The sequence below is a fragment of the Aquarana catesbeiana genome, linkage group LG05 (genome assembly GCF_042186555.1).
Source record: "Aquarana catesbeiana isolate 2022-GZ linkage group LG05, ASM4218655v1, whole genome shotgun sequence".
NCBI classification, from domain to species: domain Eukaryota; kingdom Metazoa; phylum Chordata; class Amphibia; order Anura; family Ranidae; genus Aquarana; species Aquarana catesbeiana.
The window spans coordinates 536,377,121-536,400,392 of NC_133328.1; the positions used below are offsets into that span (position 1 = coordinate 536,377,121).

A 23,272-nucleotide genomic window follows, 5' to 3' on the forward strand; every position below is an offset into this window, starting at 1 on the left:
AGTAAGATCTGCAGGTGACCCAGAGGATAGACTTGGGGAGATCATTTCTACTAAACAGAGATGTTTGGTGGTTTGGGCACTGGAAATGGTAAACATGTGCTCTCTTCTTTTACAGCAGTTTTAATAAATGTAGCCCTATCTTTAACTATTTTATAAATATATTACTTGAACTATAAGATCAATACTAACATTGCTAATAATTACCATGTCAGGCTAATGCTTTGGCTCTAAATTTCATATCAGCCTTGGCTATAAATTGTGCTAACTCATTGGATAATGAACTAGCAGCATCTAAATTAAGTATCATATTGTATAGACCCTAACATATATAGGGAAACTGTCAGCCTGATGGAACCTGAAGTAGAGAATAGCACAACATAACATGTCACAACAAAGAAATTACAGGCTGATCACATATCCACGAAATGTTAGGACCTCTCATAGCTGGTGTACATAAAATGTACACAAAAAGGAGGATGCATGAATATTGACTTTTCAATTAGACAAATTTATTCATGTCAAACAGCAACAAGCAGTTAGATATATTTACACACATTAACATGAACCAACCATTACCTTTATCTGCAACGTTCTTTTTGTGAGCCTTTATGTAAACATCATGTCAGTAAAATGCACAGTTGTGGACTAGCTGGTATAAACAAAGGCCAGCTCCAACATTGTCTGTACTGTATTTTATCATAAGAAATTATGCAAAGTTGTATGCAGGGCTGGTTTTAAACAAATTGGGGCTCTGAGTTAAACTGGACCCCTCCTTTGGCTAAAATACTGCATGCGTTCACACAGTCCAAAAACATAGAATGCACTGCTTACATACAGCTTTCTTCCTTTTTTTCCTGAAAAGTTAAACAGCCTTCTTGCTAGTGTTCACTAAGAGATGTTCAGAAGTGGGGTAATTGAAACACTATGGTGTGGGTCAGGCAGGGGAATATGATATTGCTGCTGTAATGGAGCAGCTTTTCATATTCAGGGGAGATTGAGGTCAGGGAGCCTTTTAGAATGTGGAAGCTCTGGGCAATGGGCAATTGCCAGGTTTGCTCCCCCTCAACACCAGCCCTGGTTACAAGTATAGCATATTGCATGTTTTTGTGTGTTGTTTTTTTATACACCTTGAAAAACAGCATAAATAATAAGTAATAATAATAATAATAATAATAATAAAATATTCTTTAAAAAACCTGAATGGTCGAATATCCTTTTCCAAAAAAAACTTTTTACTGTGTTGTCATGCTGTTGCAAACATTTCCAAACTCTCACAGGCACTAACCTGGAATAGGCAAACAGATCAAGATTTCTGACTTCCAGGAACCTAGGATTCTTGGAAAGTGCTCAGCAATGATAATGCAGCCACTCCCCCCCCTCCCCCTTTCTGTTGTACAGGTTCCCATTAAAATCATGTGCATGAGGCCTAAAAGAAAAATATCACATTCCACAATATCTCCAAATTTTTCAACTGTATTTATCTATTTTTTTATAAATCCACATTGCTAATACTCACCCTTCCATATCTGTTTGCATAAGATCCTGTCAATAAAGAATGAAAAACGATGATGGTTTCATCCAAGTCCCAAATGAAGACTCTCTGCCAATTTAGAATAGCACATAAAAATATTAGGAATACAATAACTATTATTATTCCTGATTTTAAGCACTAGAAACATGTTTATTTCTGTTTAGTGACGGGGTAATAAAAAAAGCGAATCTTTTTTTTTTACAAAACTAGGTTTCACGATAATATGTAATTGCAGGACAATAAGTTTTTCCACAATAGTAAAAGGTTTTCAGTATATATTTTTTTATGCTAATGCCAAGCACAAATGAAAAAAACAGCTATAACAAAATACTAATAACTGAAACTCTCTATAGAAAGTCTAAAGTGAACAGCATTTGTTAAATCTGTTGGGAAAATACTTATTTGTATTGGATTCAGGTTACTGCATGACATACCTCAAGGTCAGAGTCTGGAGGTGGGGAGGGGTTATTGTTTCTCCTTCCTCTTCCCCGTGATTTTCCATCTGACACACGCCGCAATCGATCAGAATCTGAATCTTTAATAGGTGTTGATGGACTATGGACTATGGTGCTGTATTCTGTTTAAAAAATAGAATAAATGTATTGACCACGATTTGTAAATTCCCTTTTTCTACAAAATGGTAAACCCTAAAAACCTAAACTGTATTAAAATTATTTTATTCACTCTCCTTTCCTAAATCCATGAGTACATATAATAGATGAATGATTCAAGAATTGGAATAAGCTAATACATGTGGCCACTTTCATCTCAAGTTTAGGTGCAACTAAAATGCAAAGATATTTCCAGACTGTGTTGAGTTCTGAAATTAATTAACCTGGTTAGATTATACTCCACAACATAGAAAAATCTGAATGCACTTACTTAGACAAACTGACATTTTTAGATGTACAGGTGTGTAAGATGTTCACTGAGCTTGTTGGATCTACAGATTGATGTACCAGTGTCTGTCCATGTTGGTGGATTTTAGTCCTCATGCACACGGACGTTTTTACAGCTGCTTTTTTGAGCTTTTTTTGCAGCTTAAAAAGGCCTGTCTATGTTAGTCTATTGAGCTGCAAGTGGCATAGGCGTTTTTAAGCTGTAAAAAAAACCCAGGACCAGTGGGTTCTGAGAGACGTTTTTCAGCTGTAAAAACGCTCTAACGCTGAAAAACGCTCAAAAACGCTCAAAAACGTCATTCACCAACGTTTTTTAGCGTTTTTGATCCATTGAAAAAAAAAAAAAATTTGAAAAAAAAAAAAAAACGCTCAAAAACGCTAACGCGGAAAAACGCTCAAAAACGCTCAAAAACGCTATTGCAAAAACACTGAAAAAAGTTAAAAAAATCACTGCAAAGATACTGGCGTTTTCATAACGTTTTTTTAACAGCCTGTGTGCATGAGGGCTAATGACTTGTATTTGATTCAAGTTTTTACACCAGCTAAGTATTAAAAACATTCTATCATACAGTCCCAGAATGAGAAAACTAATATCTTGAACAGAAAAACCAAAGGCATATTTTGCATGTTTTTCTTTAGAAATTCAGCACATTATGATATCTTCCTTTACTTTCTCATATATAGAATTGTTGTGGTGCATTTCTTATTTCCAGATATGAATGACAGAAGCCTCCTTAACCACTTGCCGACGGCTGGCTGTCATATGATGTAATGTAAAGAGGACCGATCATGCCATATTCCCATTACAAGGGATGTTTACATTCCTTGTAATATGAATAAAAGTGATTAAAATTTTTTATTATTTTTAAAAAGTGTCAAACTAAAAAATTTAAAGTAAAATTAACAATAATAAAAAAAATTGTGCCCCTGTCCCAGTGTGCTCGCACGCAGAAGCGAACGCATACTTAAGTTCAAACCACGTAAGTTCAAACCACACATGTGAGGTGTCGCCGCGAACGTTAGAGCGAGAGAAATAATTCTAGCCCTAGACCTCCTCCGTAACTCAAAATATGTAACCAGTAACACATTTTAAAGCATCGGCTATGGTGATTTTTAAGTACCGAAGTTTGGCGCCATTCCCCGAGCATGTGCAATTTTGAAGCATGACATGTTAGGTATCTATTTACTCTGCGTAATTTCATCTTTCATATTATGCAAAAATTTGGGCTAACATTACTGTGTTTTTTTTTAAAGCACTAAAAAACGCATTTGAAAAATTGCTCCGCAAATACTGTGCGAGATAAAAAGTTGCAATGACCTCCAATGTATTCTCTAGGGTCTCTGCTAAAAAAAAAAAAAAAAAAAAATGTTTGGGGGTTCTATGTAATTTTCTACCAAATTTTTACATGTAGGAGAGAAATATCAGAATTGGCAGGTATATCAGGAAGATTTCCAGTACAGAGAAGGTAAAATATAAAGATTGGTTCAAACAACCTTATGCATTAAATAACACAAGCTAACTTTTAATTTCATCAAATTAAAGCAACCAGTCAGAATTCACTTGACTTCACTCAACAGCAGAGTAAATTTTGATTTTCAGAGTTACTGCCCATAATATATAGCACCACGCTCACTGCTCTATTTATTAATAAAGCCAGAAACAGTCTAAAATCTGCACTTAAAGCGAACCAATGGCCAGGTTATGGCATTCAAATATTTATATATCCTTAACAAGCAGTAAATGGTCTCACTAATATTTGCAGCTGCAGACACGGTGGAGCAATTCTTTCTAAAAATTTACAGCAGAAACACTGAAGTCCTTTAGGTCTTTTTAGCTCAGATCATCTCCCCCCCCCCTTCCAGAGCTCCTGTTCTATGTTTACATCAAAGATTAGAAGGATAGAAGGCTGTTGGGTCATTTCTGGGAGAGAGAGGCAGGGTGAACTAAGCTGCTGAGAGTATGACTTAAAGAACTTCAGCTGCAAATTTTGAGGATGAATTGCCCCTTGCTCAGCTACTTGTTTTAAAATGTATGTACTGTACTGTATGTTTGCAATTTGTAATTATTTGAATGTCTATCCTGACCAAAGATTTGTCCATATATAGACTGATCATCAGCTAGGAAAGTCCATTTTAGGTGATAATCAGTCTGTGTATGGGTGGCCTTTGATGTATAAGGCTGCCACATGTTTAGATATAAAATGAATATGAGTCATATATGCAGTCATAGCAAACACCACATTTATGCTTAATATCTCTATCAGTTGGAGGACGTTATCATGGAGCTGTTGCAACAGTGTTGGGTGATCCAAGCAGATTAAGCATGGAAAGCTTCACAAATTTAAAACAAATTTAATCAGTGATTTTTTTTTTTGCAATGCAAGCCATTTGTTTGACCATCCTCTCACTTTTTCTTTACTGTAGTTAAAGTACAATTTTGCTGTTGGCTAGTAATTTTTGTGGCATGCTGTTTCAGATTGCTTGAATAATCTATATGATTCCCAAATGATATGCATTTTGTCACTATTAATATTATAGACATTTATGCAGAGAATTGAGAATACCAGGCTTCCTGTTTTCATCAGTTGATTGCTCCTGAATATTCATGAAATGTGTAGTAAGTTCTTTCCCCTCACTGCAAAGTTTAGATGATCGAATTACATGAGAGCAGCACAGAATCTTGCCAAAATCTTTCAGTAACACAAAGGTTGCCAGGTGACAGCAGAACTGGTTGACATAAAATGGTAGTCTTCCAAATATAAAAAGAGTGTATATATATATATATATATATATATATATATATATATATATATATATATATCACAATTTTGAAAAAAAATGGTATTATGCTTGGTGAGCTGGTCTTCCTGGTGCTATAAGAAAGTTTGAGGCGGCCGTTCACACTTGCCTATTTGCACACGTTAATGCACAGGCGTATGTATTTTTTTGGTGCAGTGGAAATATTTCTGAATGGCATCCCAATGCATATACATATACAGTAACCATATACATATACTAAAAGGCTCCATAAAACACAAATGTTGAATGCTGCTTTGTCAAAAAAAGGATGTAGATGAATGTTGAAGCAAATTAAAGTGGATGTAAACCCTCACATATACCCAGTGAAGTGAACAGCCATAGATGATACACAGAGATTAACCACTTAAGGACCAGCCTCGTTTTGGATTTTAGGTGTTTACATGTTTAAAACAGGTTTTTCTGCTAGAAAATTACTTAAAACCCCCAAACATTATATATGTTTTTTCTTCTAACACCCTAGAGAATAAAATGACGGTCATTGTAATACTTTTTTTTGCACCGTATTTGCGCAGCGGTCTTAAAAGCGCACTTTTTTTGGAAAAAATTCACTTTTTTGAATAAAAAAATAAGACAACAGTAAAGTTAGCCCAATTTTTTTTTATATTGTGAAATATAATGTTACGCCAAGTAAATTGATACCCAACATGTCACGCTTGAAAATTGCACCCGCTCGTGGAATGGCGTCAAACTTTTACCCTCAAAAATCTCCATAGGCGACGTTTAAAAAATTCTACAGGCATATTTTGTGGTACAGAGGAGGTCTAGGGCTAGAATTATTGCTCTCGCTCTACGTCATTTAGAAAAATGACATTTGAAAAAATGTGCCTTTAAGAGTCGTGGACGGAAGTGATGTATTGATGTCGCTTCCGCCCAGCAGTGTATTGGAGACGAGTGAGCGCCATCTTGGCCTCACTTGTCTCCAGACACACCACAGGATAGGACGCGATCGCCTCCACCGCTACCGACGGCTCCAGTAAGCGGCGGAGGGCACCGGATCGCGGCGGGGGGGGCCCTTCTCCTGCCACCGATAAAAGTGATCTCGCGGCGAATCCGCCGCAAGGACCACTTTTATCTGAAAGCCGGCCGCCGCACGAAAACGGGGATACCGGGGTTATGGCAGCTAGCTGCTGCCATAACAACAATATCCCCGTTCAAACTTAGGACGTACATCGTCGCGCGGCGGTCTTGAAGTGGTTAAACAAATCCTCCTACTTAAGTTTTACATGTATATCTGCTGTCTTTAGCTTTATATACTGTTAAGAAAGTGCACATCGTGTTAGAATTTTCACTTCCTAATTCAGCAGTAGCACTGTAGTGTTGGATTACACTGGAAGACAGCTGATTGGAGGAAAGGCACACACCCCCCTTCACACAGGCAGAGACTTTCAGAGCTGTTCTGTAAGTAAAGCAGCTTTCTGCTAATCTATTTATAGCACCCACCCCGACACAAAATTCAGGCCGGTTTTATCACATGTGTCAGAGAACTTGTCAGAATTTATCATGCTGATAATAGAAGAATGGAGCAGGAGCAAGCCACGGGACTTAGTGCTTTGGAGAGAGATAAGAAAACACTGCAGATATATGTGCCCAGCTCAAATTTAATGAATCGGGTTTACATCCACTTTGAAGGCTATTCATAATGAATGAGCTGCCCTAAAGTAATAACACATTAAAAATAAACACACTTTAAAAAATGTTATGAATGCCACTCGTTTTTTTGTTCAACCCAGTGGGTAGAATAAAAAAAAAACTGACAGCTCAGGTCAGAGATAATGTACTAACAATCCGATCTTAGTAAAGCAATCTCCCCTGCTGCGCTATTGTGTTCTGACAGGGGGATACCCCCTCTCCAGAACACCCAGGTCAATGTGGCTGAGAGAACTGATCAGGAGCCGGTTGGCAGACCCTTTTCGGTCAAGAGCCTTCAACCTTTTTCGGTCATGAGCCTTCGACTGAAGTCAGCCAGCTTCTGTCAGACCGGCTGCTATACACACAGGCGGAATGTCGGCAGATTTCTATTGGACCTGGCCAGTTCTGGCTGATGTTCAGCTCGTGAGTACTAGGCTTTAAAATAAAGGACAAATATACCTTTAATTGAGTAAGGCTAATGCTTTTGACTGACAGTAGCAAGAGCTAATTGCTCCTGCTGCTCCGAGCCAAGCCTGCGAGACAGGGGAGAAGAGCTGCTGTAGACGTGCACAGTGCTAGATCAAATTGGGGCTCAGGTAAGTATTTGTGTGTGTGTAGGGGGATGGAGCTGCGTGGAATGCATTAAGGTAAAAAACATTTTACCTTTACAACCACTTTAGTCTATATCCAGCCAAAATGTTCTGTTTTAATTTCGGTAAGTGCAGAAGGATTGGAACCTGGGCGGCACAGTGGTGTAGTGGATAGCACTTTCACCTAACCGTAAGAAAGGTCACTGGTTCGAATCCCAACCATGGCACTACCTGCCTGGAGTTTGCATGTTCTCCCTGTGCCTGTGTGGGCTTCCTCCAGGTACTCCGGTTTCCTCCCACACTCCAAAGACATGCTGGTAGGTTAATTGGATCCTGTCTAAATTGTCCCTAGTATGTATAAATGTGAGTTAGGGACCTTAGATTGTAAGCTCCTTGAAGGGTAGGGACTGATGTGAATGTACAATGTATATGTAAAGCGCTGTGTAAATTAATGGCGCTATATAAGTAAGGGTCCTTTCACACTGGGGCGGTTTGCAGGCGCTATTGCGCTAATAATAGCACCTGCAAACTGACCCGAAAGTGCCGCTGCTTTCATTCCAGTATGAAAGCCCCGAGGGCTTTCACACTGAAGCGATGCGCTGGCAGGACGGTAAAAAAAGTCCTGCTAGCAGCATCTTCGGAGCGGTGAAGGAGCGGAGTGAAATCAATGGGACGGCGCGGCTATACTCGGCCATTTCTCAGCCGCTAGCGGGGGGTAAAACCGCCCCCGCTAGCGGCCACATACCGACGGTAAAGCGCCGCTTACAATAGCGCCGCTTTACCGCCGACGCCGACGCCCGCCCCAGTGTGAAAGGACCCTAACTGAAATAAATAAAATAAATAAACCTCCATTGGGTTTTACTGCTTAACGGAGCTCCACTAGAGAGATTTTCTGCCACAGTTACAATGGTTTCATCAGATAGATGAAGGCAAACAGGACAGAACTAAAAAAGTATAGGAAGACTTAAAGCGGAGTTCCACCTATTTTATATACTTGCTATCTATGTTATCCCTTTGAGCATGCTTTTCCCAATGGACATTTTTTAATTTAGGCCGCCTAGGCGATTACGTCACCAGGCAATTCGCAAGGGCTCCTAGGATAGCGGTGTCATGTATGCCAGGAGACTTGCGAATCGCCTACTTACAAAATCTTGCGTTTTTTGCAGACTGGAAATTACGCAAATGGGAGGATGTAGATGAATGTTGAAGCAATTACCTTCCTCTCCTGTTCCTCACCTGTCCTCTGATAGACAGTTTGCTAAAGCAAGGGAGCGGGAACTTCCACCGGCACCATCATTGCTATGGCAACCTGTCAGGAAGAGGGAGAGCCGCGCACGGAAATCCTGGAAATGAAGACAGGAGGGCTTCAGATGCCTACAGCTAACATGGAACCTGCCTGCTTCCGAGATCTGGTTAGTAATGAAATATTTTTACATAAACTAAAACTACCACACATATGACATGTTTTAAATGTTTAGACAAATACAGAGGAGGCTAAGAATTAGTATAGAAAATCTAAAATTGCAGCCTCCCATATCTCTGTTCCTTTTTTTCTATAGCTAAGCTCTTGGCTGGAGCCATCAGATTAGTATGACAGTCAGGTACATAGCATTTTCTAGAAAAGGTCAACTATGGAAACTTCCATCTACTCTTGGTACAGATCAGTATAGGTTTCCTTTGAAACTGAGATTATTCTGAAACAGAATATACCCATCTCATTAGAGGAAGAATATACAAATGTGTCATTCATGTCTCACAGTTATTCTCCAGTAAATCCACCTGTGGCTCAAATGTTAGAAAAAAAAATAAGCTCTTGGTGAGGATTTCACTATACACATACAAAGCAGCCTCCTCAGCAGAACATACGTTTTACTTTAAGCTCTTGCAAAACAGAATGAAAAAGCATCATCCCACAAGGGTCTTGTTTCGCAGACAACCTCCTGACTGCTTATTATGGAATGTATTTCTTTCACAGCCAACTGCACCACAGACATTCAATGCGTCCACTTTTGCTACAGCACTGCAATCAGTTCATACCACAAAACAGAACTATGAGTTCTTATCACAGGTTCCAATAAAATGATTATACTTTCATGAAGGTAGAACAGATGAAAACAAAATATCTTTAAATCTTCAAAAAACAAGTGCTTTTCAAAAATAACCTATTACTTGTAGTCACACTTTTCAAACCACTGAAACCAGTGGTATTCCATGTGGTATTTTGTGTTCCCTTTTACTCCATAATTAGCCCCACTAGCAACTGCAAAATGCTAACAGTAATATAAGCAGACATTTCATTATTGTGGGAATTTTTACTCGTGAACTGTTAAGTTTATCTATCTTTTGGTCATGCAAAGCAAAGCATCAAATTCACTATAACACAGAACAGCACAGGCACCACTTCTGCATAGCTTCTCTTGAATTGTAGCTTACATTGGGCACTTAACTACCCTGTGACAATGGTGAATGGTTAAGCTTGTCACCTGGGTGAATCACATGCTCCTCCATACCTAAAAGCATTGGGAATTTCCTTTGCTCTTGATGCCAAAGCACACAGTAAACCTTAAAAACACTTTTGCCCTCTCTGGTGACTTTTGAGGTCCCTTTAAGTGCATGAAAAGAGAGATACAAAATATATGCATATACAAATTCACCCATCCCATATATGTCAGGGCAAGTTTTGTTTTAAAGTATGCCTGTCATGAGAGAAGTATGGAGGCCCCCTTCTGAAAATGTTAATTGACTGGAGGTTTGGAGTTACATACTAAGAACAAGCATGCTGTAAATGAGTGTTGGCAAAGTGTAGGAATTTCTTATCTTTATATTTGTTCCAGGCCAGTGAGTCAGAAACAAATGACACCAAAGCATTAGGGAATAAAAAATAACATTCTCAAAAGTAGAATTTATCAATGAAAGCTAGAAGATAGGTAAAAAGTATGCATTCCTGTTCTTTCCTTATTGCAATTCACGTCTGCGTCATATATTAAACATAGACTTGGTTTTATATCTATTTTTAAAGATGGTAAAAAGTTTTGCAGCCTTGGCATAAGATAAATACATTTACCTAAGGCTGCGGGAAATGAAAGATATTTTCTTCAAAATGCTTGAAATGTTATGAAATGTTTTTGTAAGTGTAGGTGTATAGCATGAGCCACTAAAGGATATAACAAACTTTTCTGACCAGAAGGTAAACCACTCATATAACACCAATGAGGCATGTCTTTTGCAGTAATGGCATACAAATGTATTGTGTCCCTTGGAAATTAGCTTCAGACAGCAAATAGCAAATACCTGCCCTAGACATATGGTCATTTTTATTAGGAATGAGAGCTCTCAGACATTCCTCATCACCTTTATAAGCAGCGTCTATTGGAAGCATGTTTAAAGCATACACAGATACTGCTGCTCTCCCTGCTGTGCTTGGAATCAAACAGAGGATAATATACTTACCACCGACTCGTAATAAACAGCTACGCTATCTTTCAAGGCCTCCTGTATAAGGAATAGCAGCCTTACAAGTGGCAGCCAGTGTGGTGTTGGGAACTTAAAACCAGGTCCAAGTCAGCTGTTCCTCATGACTTGGAGTCGGGTGTTAACCTATTTTACAAGCTCTGTTTCCTGAAAAAAATGTCCAATCTGGGCACCAAAACCCACTGCGCCTGTGTCTTAATAGCAGATCTGCAGCTGTGCTCTCATTTACAAGTGGACTGAACATGCTCTCCTGCTGTGTACCAACACATATTATTTATACCCCTGCAATCCAACAGTTGTATCACAGAGGACTTTTTCCACTCAACCTTGAAACATAAGGAACAACTGTCTTGTAAGAGACTAGAATTCCAATAAGTAGTTTTCTACAGGCAACACTGAGTGAAATTGACTATGTAAGTGTTATGGATGGTAGCCAATAGCTAGCATGTAGGCTGTTTGGGTCACTAAAAACTTGGACCAGAAAGAAACACAAAGCTAAAAATGCCAAAAGCACAAGAATGGAACATAATACTTATAGCTCACTATAGCTCAAACCAGTGTAAAGAACAGTGAGGATGCTGAGAAAATAGTAAGCCAAAATAGCCATTAACAATTCTATTTAATGTAACAAAATCAGTTAAGATATCATTTCTGATTGCTTAATAGGAAATGTTTACTTTACACAATAATAAATAAGCATGATGACTTTAAAAAGTGGTTTATTTAATCACTAATCAATATCGTTTACCAAGCTTTAATGCCTGTAGATGACCTAAAACTAGACCTGATAAACACAAAATCTGTCATAGAATACACTGTTATTAATAATATATTGTTGCTTATGTAAGTCTAAAAGAGACTCTATCTGAGGTGGTGGCTGTCATGAAACATAATTGCAAGCTGTCTCCAATAACACCCACCATATTGGCTGAATTCAAAGCCAATCTGAGAGGCAAAGCTCTAATGCTTCAGGGTAGTGTTGGAGCTTGTTGCTAAGCCCTGGGCAGCAAACATTCATACTGGCCCATCACTTTGATGGGTAGCTTCACTGGCCAAAATGAATGTGCAGGAGGTAGGAATGGGAAGGCAAAGTTTGGCACTATAAAGAAGAGCCAAAACTTTGCCTGTCAGAGTGACCCAAGAATCTACTGTGACTGGAAGTTTGGAGGATGCTATAGGCAAATATAATGTTTCCCCTCCACCACAGACGCTGTTAAGGCTAGATGTAGAAAAGATCTGACCATTCAGAAATGAATGATCAGACCCTTGCACAACTCTACCTTCTCTCAACATGCACATTCACTATTCATGCATATTTGGCAATGTTCTCATTTATTACCCATAATCAGTCTTTACTGCCCTCCAGATGCCTCACTACACACATATCATTCACATAAAATATTCATAATATAACATGTTTTTGTCTTTTGTAATGCTACATTCGAGTATAGGTGAGGCAACCTGACCAAATTCAGGCATGACCTGGCTAGCAACGATTTGATCCCCATGTTTTATGGATCAAAACTCATCTTGTCTCCACAGAACTATTCAGCTGCCATGATGGTTACTAAGTAGCAGAATTGTTTCTTTTGGCTCATCTGCACCAACTGCTTTTGTGACAGTGTCCAACATTAGAGCTTCCCCTTCTCTCTTAAAGAAGTTTCCCTACTGCCATAGGCATTGGCCTACAACTACCAGTATGGTAAATATAGACCTGACTTGCATAAATTTCAACTTCAGAAAAAATTTTTGGTAAACAGAGTACAGTAAAGTAAATAGAAAGTAAAAAATACATTTCTGAAAATGTGAATTGAATATACCATTTAACTTTCTCAACAACTCTTTCAAGCAATTAGAAATAGTGTAAATATATAATGAAATAAACCGTGTTAGAAAAGAATGCTAACAGAAACAAGAGTTGGGAATTGGCTATCATTGTGCCTGTGAACACTTATAAATGATATGTGCATATTGTCAGACACATTGACAGACAGCAGAAGGTCATTAACTAGCCCAGCTAAAAATGTCCATATAACACGGATAAATAACAGGACAATTACCTGAGGGATCTGTTACTGCTTGACTGGTGACACCAGATGGTGGCTCTTGCAACTGGTATGTGGCCGTAGTGGAAGGAATTGTGGGGCTTGTGTTGCTGCTTGTCATATAATGTGATGGGTACGGAGAGCTGTTATAATACTGTGCATACTGACCCTGGCTAAAGTTGGGATAAGATGGATATTCCTGGAACACACACGGGAAAAAAAAAAAGAAACAGCAACAAAAGCAGTTTTTGTTAAACATGTTGCTACTTCAGAGTGAACATTACAAAATATAACTACAAGCATATGTTGACATAGCTTCCCACATGGAATACATTGGCTGGATTGTTGGTGCATATAAATAGATAACTGTCCTAGACTTGAATCCTTAAATGTGCCACAAATGTATCTATTAAACATGATCTGATATGCAGATGCAATACAAATGTATGCGGCTAGGCCAAACACATGGTACCTCTCTGTCGCATTACAGAAAATATTTACTGCAAGCACATCTGTCAGCGACGGAATTAAGACTGGATTTATAACTCAGCATTCAAAAACTCTCTGAGGTTGCAAGGAAAACGTCATGACCATAGAATCATTAACGTAAAAATCACAGCAAGGAAAAAAAAAAAAAAAAGAGGAAGACAGAAAAAAGGGCTTCTTGTGCAAAACTGAAATATCCCTCTTTTCCAAAAAATTTACCTGCTGGGAGCTATTAAATCCAGTTGAATTTGTGAGTGAATTGCTTCCTGCATAGATTACTGATGCTGTGGTGAAACTGCTCCCTGAAATGAAAGGAGAAAATGCTTCAAATTACTGAAATGTGTGTACACACAGACCTCCCAGACTGAAACATCAATAGGCTCCATGTGTCTCGCAGAAACAACCGTGTGGCTTCTGACATGTACAAGGAAGGGACAAACCCTGATGACTGAATCCATGTGGAAATGGCACCCGCTTACACTTATGCCTCTTGATGGATGTTTGACTGGACTCTGCTCTCATGTCAAATCCATTTCATTTAGATACAGTTGTCAGTTGCCTACATAGTTACCAATGCACGTCTCTTAAATGATATGTAAACCCTAACAATTGACTTAAAATAAAGCAAAAGTAAGGTGCTACAACACAATAAGATGAGGGAATTTTCCAGAGCTGCTGGGTGCGGAAAGGCAGTTATACAGCTCAAAGTTTGTAAAGGCCCATAAGGCTGAAACACGTTTAAATTTGCTGTCTGACCCTATCTTTTATGGAGAATCAATAAATTCTGAACATTTTAAAGAGCAGCAAGGGGTTGCAGACTATCTCTTTTCATAACAATGAACTTCTCTTATTTGTTCCTTTTTGGTCCGCTAATTATACCACTGAAAGTGTTTTGTTATATCCACTTTAAAAAGTGCCCAAATTCCTGTTTGTTTTGCATGAAATCTTGTGGACTGATACCTCCCTGTGGTCTCTGTGCACAAGGCATAGATATAGAGATGAGGAGAGAGGTCTGTGTTCTTCGAAAGCCATCAAAAATAAAGTAGGCAGAGCTGACACCAGATGCTTATGAATTTCCCAGATAGCAAGCAATTGTGCTGTAAGTTTGAAAATGACTTACTAAACTATTGCTAGACTTGCCAGGCTTTGTGAGTTTGTTGCACAATTGCAGCAAGTCAGCATTGCATGACTCCAGATCAAGTTTGCTGCAAGTTCTGGTTCAGTTATGTTATGCAATAGTCATCCCACCATAGGGGTCACTATGACTTGTATAGCTCTTGCTGTAGACTCACCACTGCAACTTTGTTCTTACCTTTGCATGCAAAATTTGATGCAAATTGGAAAAGTGTCAACTAGAACTTTTGCTTCAAGTGCTGTACAACTTGACAGGGAAAATGTGTAGCAAGTTAACAGACTACAATTCAACACTGCCACAAATTTTTGGCAAGTTATCCTTGCTACCTGGTTTAGAGATGTGTTGTCATGGTATATGTATATAGGTATATGTACAATATATTTCTGGCTTATCAGCAGTAATTTATCATTGGTATGTATATCGTGCGGACAATTTATGCAGCGATATACATATATATTGTACATTCCCATCAGTTCCCGCTATCAAGGATTTTACAGTCTAAGGTCCTTAATTCACATTCATACATACACATACTAGGGACAGAAAAAGCACCAATCCAGGCTGGTCCACACTGACCTGTCTCCCACATACCAAGGCTGCTGACCCAGACTGTATCTTTACAGAGTATAATAAGAAAGCTCTGGACAGCCGCACTTCAATAAATATCCAAAAAAATGGCAAATCACAGCAATAGTTGGGGAAGAGACTGTTGAAGCATTTTACGCACACCAGCGCTTACTCATAATATTAATCATTAAAAGTAAGCACTGGTGAAATGCATCAACAATCTCTTCCCTTCACTATTGCTGCGATTTGCCGTTTTATGGATATTCTACATTAATAAAGGTGGAAATTGGAGTGAGCCGTCAGAAGCTTTCTTATTTCATACTAGGACCAATTTAGACAGTTAATTAGACAATTACCCTCCCATCATGTCTTTTATTGAAGGCGGAAACTGGAGTACCCAAGGAAAATCCATGCAAGCACAAGGAGAACATGCAAACTCCAGGCAGGTAGTGTTGTGGTTGGGATTCGAACATATGACCCCACTGCTGCTGTACTTTCAGTATGTTTATGGGGATAAAACATGGGGAACTATGCATGTATTGCAGGGATGTATTAAATAAGTGTTTTTTGCCTTGACAATTACTTTAGGCTCACCTTTGTACCTCAAAATATGAAAAAATCTGCGATACATAGTGGTTAACTTACTAAAGGCAAGCAGGCTGTTTACACTGCATAGGAATTTTCACCTATATTCTTTGCGAAGTGAATTTTCACCACATTCACTAAGATAAGGGAACATCCCCTTGCTTGAACAGCGTATTTGCCTTTAGTAATCCAATCAATAGGTGTTGAGTTTCTAAAGACAAGAAGACTGTGCACTTTGGAAAGTACAGTTGCATTCTGCAAGTGCGGTTGCTCCAGAGCTTAGTAAATGGGGTAAAGCTTCACTTTGCAAAGAATCATGAGCAAGGAAAAAAAATAATAAAACTGCATTTTTGCTTGCACATGATAGGATGATGGAAGTCAGCAGAGCTTCTTTTCTTCTCATTTACTAATCTCTGGAACAATTCCTCTTGCAGAGTGCAACTGCACTTTGCAAAGTACACAGTCTATTTGCTTTTAGTAAATAAACCCCATAGTGTTCTGATACATTTCATTATATAGTTGTAACTATTAATACATGCTATTATTTGATAAAGACATTCCATATCTTTAAAGCACTTCTCTTCTGAGGTTGGTGCCATGGAAACTAGCATATGTATAGGCAAGAGGCAGAAAGACACAGCAAAAGGAAGAAGGATGATTAATTACATTAAAGGCATTTCGAGTAGAAAATAAAAAGTGTAGAAAGCACTCCATCAAACCTATTTCTTGTCTTATGGTAATCACATAAAAAGAAGACAGTATTTCAAAGTTGCGAGTATAGGTAACCTGGGTCCAGGGTTGAGAACCTTGTCCCAGCAATCTCAAGTTCTAGAGACAAATGTCTCACCTCTTGGCAGGTCTGGACTGCTATAGAGAGTAAAACTGGTGTCTTTATTTTTCACAGTGTATTGACCTAGAATAAGTACAGGATTTCTAGGGAAACATTTGGCCTCTGCAAGGATTTGTTCCCATGGTACCTTGTGAAACGTGACCTCGGTTTTCTTGTACGCTTTACTTAACAGCTGTAATGGAAAAGCTAAAGGAAAGCTTTGAGGATGTTTCCACCAGAAAAATAGATACCCTTTTTATGACAATGTAAAACTCCTATTATTTGTATTATTATTATTATTATTATTATTATTAGCTGATAGTAAATTAAATAGAAAATTTTCCACTATACAATTTTATTATTGCATGGATTCAGAAAAAGTTTACAGTTATCAAGGTTTTAATATTTAGCAAACACAGTTGTATGTGGGAATATATCATACATTTTTACACTGACCAATTTATAAGGATAGAACTATGGCCATAACAATGCAAGTGACGTGACCATTTTGAACAACATGTGCAAAAACATTGTCAGACAAGAATTAATGTCCTTCAGGTAATTTAGCAGTTGAAAAATGTTTTTGGTCCATTTAGCGAAATAGAAATGCCATAGAAAAGAATGGGCTATTTGTTGCCAGTGACAGAATCACAAGTGTGACATGGCCCTAGAAGCAAATTCTATTTTTGCACTTTAAAAAAGATGTGATTGATGTAATTGTGATAAAAAACATTTTTTAACCCCCCCCCCCCCCCCACCAGCATTATGCTGCATGATAATGCTTTTGATTTCCTTTACACAGATTTGTATTTGTTATTAGCTTTCAACTTTTGACTTTATTTGTTGGAAAACCTAATAAAGTTTCTTAAAAAAAAAAAGTATTTTTAAAGAATTATAATCCGAAAAACAGGGAATGCAGTTTCCTCATTCTCTGTTGAATTACCTGGCTGTACAACTGCAGAAACCTTTGGCTTTATATTATAACGCCTGGAATCTCACATGGTCACAAACAGCCTTTGGTCATTTGCATAGTAAAATACAGCAAAGCTTCTCTATCACATGTTGAGCGAGGTGGTGCAGCTGAAGATAACAGCCAATCAGCATCTAGCTGAAATTTTTTTTGTGAAAATTCTAAAATGAACTTGGTTGCTGTGGGCAGAAGCGCTGTGCTTCATTTGTACTAGTTTTCTTAAACAAACCTAAGTATATTACTTATTTGTTGTTTTACAAAATGTCATATGCATTACTGAGTTTATTCTGAAGCTTTGTGGAAAGTGCAAAGCTAATCTGCTGATTTTTGTTTAGATTTAATTACTGTTAAGCGTAAGAAAGAATGCTTGGCGATAAGCAAACTACCAAATGCAACACATGTGCCACAAACCAGAAATAACCATAACTATATTGAGCAACATCATTCATGTAAGCAGGGCCACAACTAGAAACCCACACTGCCCTATTGAAACATTTTTTTATGGGCTCTCCAACAGCATGGTGCAAGGCCCTGTGGTCATAGTTCAAAAATGGTAGAACAAAATGCTCTAGTGTCAGTGGTCAGGAGGGGGAAAAAAACAACAGGTGGACAAAAATGCTCCAGTGTCAGTGGTCAATAGTAGAGAAAAAGCCTGTTAGTCAGTGGAAAAAAAAAAAACTGCCCTCACATTAGTGGTCAGTAGGACAAAAACAATGCCTTGGCATCAGCATTTAAAGGAAACAAAAATACCCTGGTATTAGTGGTTAGTGAGAGGAAGAAATATCCTGGTGTAAGTGACCAGTGGTAGGAAAAAAATGTCCTGGTGTTAGTCGATGGTAGGAGGAAAAATGTCTTATCAGTGTTTAGTAGACGTAGAAAATGCCCTAGTATCAGTGGTCAGTAGGAGGAAAAATGCATTGTCATTGGTCTTACTAGTGCAGGAAAAAATGTCTTCTCAATGGTCAGTAAAAGGAAAAAATTACCCTCGTCCTTGGTCAGTGGGAAAAAAAATGTAGGGGGAAAAACACCAACTCTGGTGTGAGTAAGAGATAAAATATTAGGGACTCCCAAGGGGGACTGGGGGACTCTCTGGAGGGGGGGGCTGGGGGCACTATGTGGAGCTTTGAAAGACAATAGAAAGGCAGCACTCCTCATTGTTTCTTTGAAAAGAGATACAGATTAGTGCTAAGACAGCTTGTCCCAGGAGATTTTATTCTCTGGAAAGTGCTGAGTGGGTCTGGATGTTGACTTATTCCAGTCCTTGTCTTCAATGCGCCTCCAAAGAAGTTACACCCCGGGCACTTAAGAAAAAAAAAAGGGAATGGTATGATGCCCTTGAAGTGTCTTCTTTTAGAGTACAATATGAGGGGCTCTGCAGCAGGATAAGGGACACAGTGGGGGACTGTGGGACTTTGTAAATGGAGGGAAGCCCTGGGTTTGGGGGCAATATGAGGGGGGCTGATGGTTCTGCAGAAGGCTACAGGGGCTCTGTGGGGGCTGATGGACTTAGTGTGAGGACACAATGGGGGGATGGGGCTGCTGTGGCTAGAAAGGGTCATTGGGGAGGGGGAGGGCTGGGAGCTGGAGGATGTAGAGACAATTGAACTTTCAGGGAACAGTTTGAATAGAGATCACTCACCTGTCTACCACTCCCCACCCACACACAATTACCGCTCAGACCTGCTGTCAGTATGGGCATCCCCTTGGGAAGTGAAAGTAAAACCTTCCCTTCATCTTCTCTCCATTGGTTTGATAGGTCAGGTGATTAAAGGAGTAAGAATAGGACTTCGCTCCCCAGTCAGGTGTCTGTAGCTGCTCGGCAAGGAGGCATTGATCTATAATGACTTCCCATGATGCTTGGTGGAGCAGTGTAAAGCATTCCAACATCAGGCAGCCGCTGTCACTCTACAGAGTGTACTAAAACTTAGGACATACAAGGGGAGCTTCCTGCAGCCCAACAATTCTCATTTCAGGGTCCTTGACCCCCACTCTTCCCAAACCGGATCCTGTGCAAGCTTATTAGGACAAAATTAAGAGATTGGGGAAAACAAAATTAAGAGTTTGGGGAAAGTTTTTTTAACTTGTCCTACTGGCTGTTTGGCTATGTTGGACCTTCCGAAACATGAGAGCATTGTCACATTTTAATTACCTATAGGCTACTCATACACATATGAAATTGCTTGCCAAATGTGCATGATATTTTTTTTACAACCTTTCATATAAAAGATTTCTTTATAAATAATAACTTTTAGCTTTGCTGAAAAAACTAATGCTAAAAGAACACACACGCAATGTTGCTAGCTATTTAGCAGATACGTCCGAGCACAGGAATTGTGCATGTGAATTATATATAATTTTTAAATCACCTCAAGATGGATAAAACGACCTGTAAAAAGATCACTCATCCAAATGAAAACAGACAGCTCTACAAACTACAAACTACTATTTCTGGCAACATCCATCTACATAAAGATCTTTAGTATGAATGGTCTCTGATCTTATGTGAACAAACATCTCCTAAGACCACTTTGGTTAGCTTAACAGTGCCTTAGGTTACTCTGTGAACTCAATCATATTTTAATTACTTCTAAGACAAATCCATTTTAGTGGAATTGCTAAATATTACCCACTAAATCATCACCAAACAGAATTGCTTGGCACTGAGGTTGATTTACTAAAGCAACATGTTTTCACTTTATTGCTTACTCAAAATACCCAATCAGATTTAGGGGCATTAACATTTTTTCCTGCTGATCCTTATTGGTATTTGAAGTTAATAAAACCTACAATGAAAATGACTCTTTTGCGAACAACCTGATTTACAACTTTATTGAGTACCATATATTTTATGCCCTACAACTTTTTGGTGCCATAAAGACAATACTTTTACAGTGACAAAAATCTTACCACTTCAGCTAGAGTTAAACTAATACTGCATATGTTGACAAATTTACAAACAAGAATGCAAGGGTTGTAACATATATACAATACATGAGAAACAGATTGCTGTATTTAAATTTACTATCATTACTTATGTAAGAACACACACATATATATTAACCTTTAATTATATTACTTTTAATTTAGTGTTCTTATTCTTTAAAGCCATGGAATTTGTACTGTGTTACAAAAGATATGTTTCACAATTTAACAGTGAAATATATTTAGCAGCTGAATTTCAAATCAAGAATCCTAAATGAAGAGGCGTTTAAAACTAATTTGAATGTATATCACAATGAGGTGTGGCCTTCTTCATATAAAGAAAAGCTAAAGAAAATAGCACAGATACATATTTTAAGAATAACATAAAACTAACACATAAACACATACAGTAATAGAACAACAGAACTCTCAGGGCATGAGTGACATACAGAGAAACTATGCCTGAGATTCCAACAACACTCGTATACTATTTCTAATACAGAAAAAGGAGCCACACAACAATACAATTTGGCTTCTGGGAAAGCCTGTTTCTTTATTTGGGACATCTAATCGGATAGCCACATTACGGGTCTCACTCTGAGATTTCGAACAGAAGTTCATTTGCTTCCTATAATCAGCGCCCTTGCCATGGGCTATGTCTATCATCAGCGTACAATATATGAGGCAGAAGTTAGTGCCGTCCTCTTGGGAAAGGTCTATGAAGGCCAGATGGGCTCTTTAATCCCAGATCTTTTCCCTTTTCACATTTGCTGCTGTTCAGACATCATTTGCACTGTTTTTAAAATGTCTCTCTTGGTTCCTGGCCATTAGACACAAACATAAAGTACTTTCCCGAAAATCTGTTTTCATTGTAGACTTTGTAGGGGAACAGTTGGCCTTTCTGAATGACAGTCTACAGATTCTGAAGGCTTTCTGAATACAGACTAGTTCTTAATTACAATAAACTTTAGGCAAACTGACTTTTTAGAAAACTATGCATATTTAGAATTAAAATATGCTTAGACAGAAAAATAAAACAATAAGCAACAGAAATCTATAAAAAAAAGTATAATTTTCAATTACAACCACATCACGTCTTGGCAAAAATCCTTAAGCCTTATATCCACATAAGCAGCTACAGCAATCCCTTAAATTGTACAGGGACCTCAAAGCAGAGCAAAGATTCAAAGGTCTCTTAAAGCAAACAAAGCAGATCATTTTTCTTGGAGAAGGAAGAAAATATAATTTCCAGAATAGAATTAACATTACGTGCAAAGCTGTAATATACTGCACTTCTTTGTAATATTAAGGATCCCTAATAGCATAATTTTACTAAAAAGTTTAAGTAAATTAATTGAAAATTGTGCTTACGAGTTTTGAGTACAGTAATCACTATAATTGAATTGTATTTGAATTTTGTTTATACCAATAATCCCAATTTAAATAATTAAAATAGAGCAGTTGTTTTATAAAACACTGTGTACCCATGTGTGAAAAATAGCAAAATACCTGCTTAATTTTAGCCATGAAAATGCCATGAATTCTGATTCAATAGCAAAACTGACAGCTGACTTTTAGTGTATACCCATCACTGTTTCTGATAAAGTCTAATACTTATGTGTAGTATAGATACTATATATCTACTAGACAGTTAAACATGATAAGTCCAACGTTTTCAACACATTAAAAAATAAAACAAAATGGAAATAAAGATGGCAAAAAATAAAGGTTCCTCGTTCAGTATTCCCATGCTTTAGGCACATACTCACTATAACCGTATCTCTCTAGCCATTTAAAAAAAGAGCAACTTTTGAAAGGGCATCAATTGTTTGCACTTCTATTATCTGTAAAGTACATCAAGCAGAGTGTGTCTGTATCAGATGGTCAGCCCAGCAGCTCTGTGATTGCTCAGCTAACAGTTCAAAGGTACAGAGGCCTCACCAGAGCCTGACAAACCCAGGATCAATATGCATTAAGACTGACAACACAGAAGTGATATTTCTTCTACTCAACAGGACATCAAAAACTGAACTTACAGAGAAAGCAGCAATGTAAACATTAAAAAACAAGATATTCCAGAGTAAAAAAAAGCTAGCAACAGCAGCTGGCAATATTTCTCATAGTGAAATGTGGTTCACTAATCCCAGCAAGTCCGCCGCTAAGACCTGCCAAGCAGTGGGCCTCATGGCTGAAACTGACACAACAGCTTTGTGTATTACCCATAACAATCCGTTAGACTTCTTTTTATGTTCTTAGAGAAAATTACACACTAAAAAAAGAGAAACAGATTGGTTGCTAGAGGCAAAATAAGCAAGAGTCCCTATTTTCTAAGAACACACATATCTGATAGGAAAATCTGAAAAGCAAAATCAGAATGGACAACATAGTACCAAAAAATATAATGAAACTAATACAGATTTAAAGTATTTAATAATAACAAACACAGATTTAATATATCATAAAGAAGAACCACCTCTGTTCCCAAACATTCAGCTTTTTCCATGTGGACAGAAGGAAGAAGCTGGTTAGTAACTGGGACAACACAATATATTCGGACCTCCAAATTTCTCTTATCAGAAAGAATGCTTATTACTTTAATTATAATGCAATTGTCCTATACATTTCCTCAACCGCAATCGCAAAAAAAAAAAAAACAGGTGATGTTTATTTTCTGGGGGACACATACAGTATTTCCAAATTTTGCACTATGCAAATGTGTTCTACTATTGTTCTACTATTTGCGGCTGAATGTTTGTAAGTGTGGCTACACTTCCTGTTTAGTGAATGTCTGCA

General features: G+C 38.1%; 1 protein-coding gene across 4 annotated transcripts in view; it reads right to left on the bottom strand.

Moving 5' to 3' along the window:
* EYA1 (EYA transcriptional coactivator and phosphatase 1) overlaps window positions 1-23,272 on the bottom strand; it is a 157,382-nt gene that overhangs the window by 91,161 nt on the left and 42,949 nt on the right. For all 4 annotated transcript variants that reach the window (XM_073631787.1, XM_073631790.1, XM_073631788.1 and 1 more), the window contains 4 exons: window positions 13,691-13,773; window positions 13,001-13,184; window positions 1,966-2,108; window positions 1,517-1,600 (listed from right to left, as the gene is read on the bottom strand). In XM_073631787.1, coding sequence (XP_073487888.1) covers window positions 1,517-1,600; window positions 1,966-2,108; window positions 13,001-13,184; window positions 13,691-13,773 — 494 coding nt within the window. The remainder of the gene's footprint in view (window positions 1-1,516; window positions 1,601-1,965; window positions 2,109-13,000; window positions 13,185-13,690; window positions 13,774-23,272) is intronic.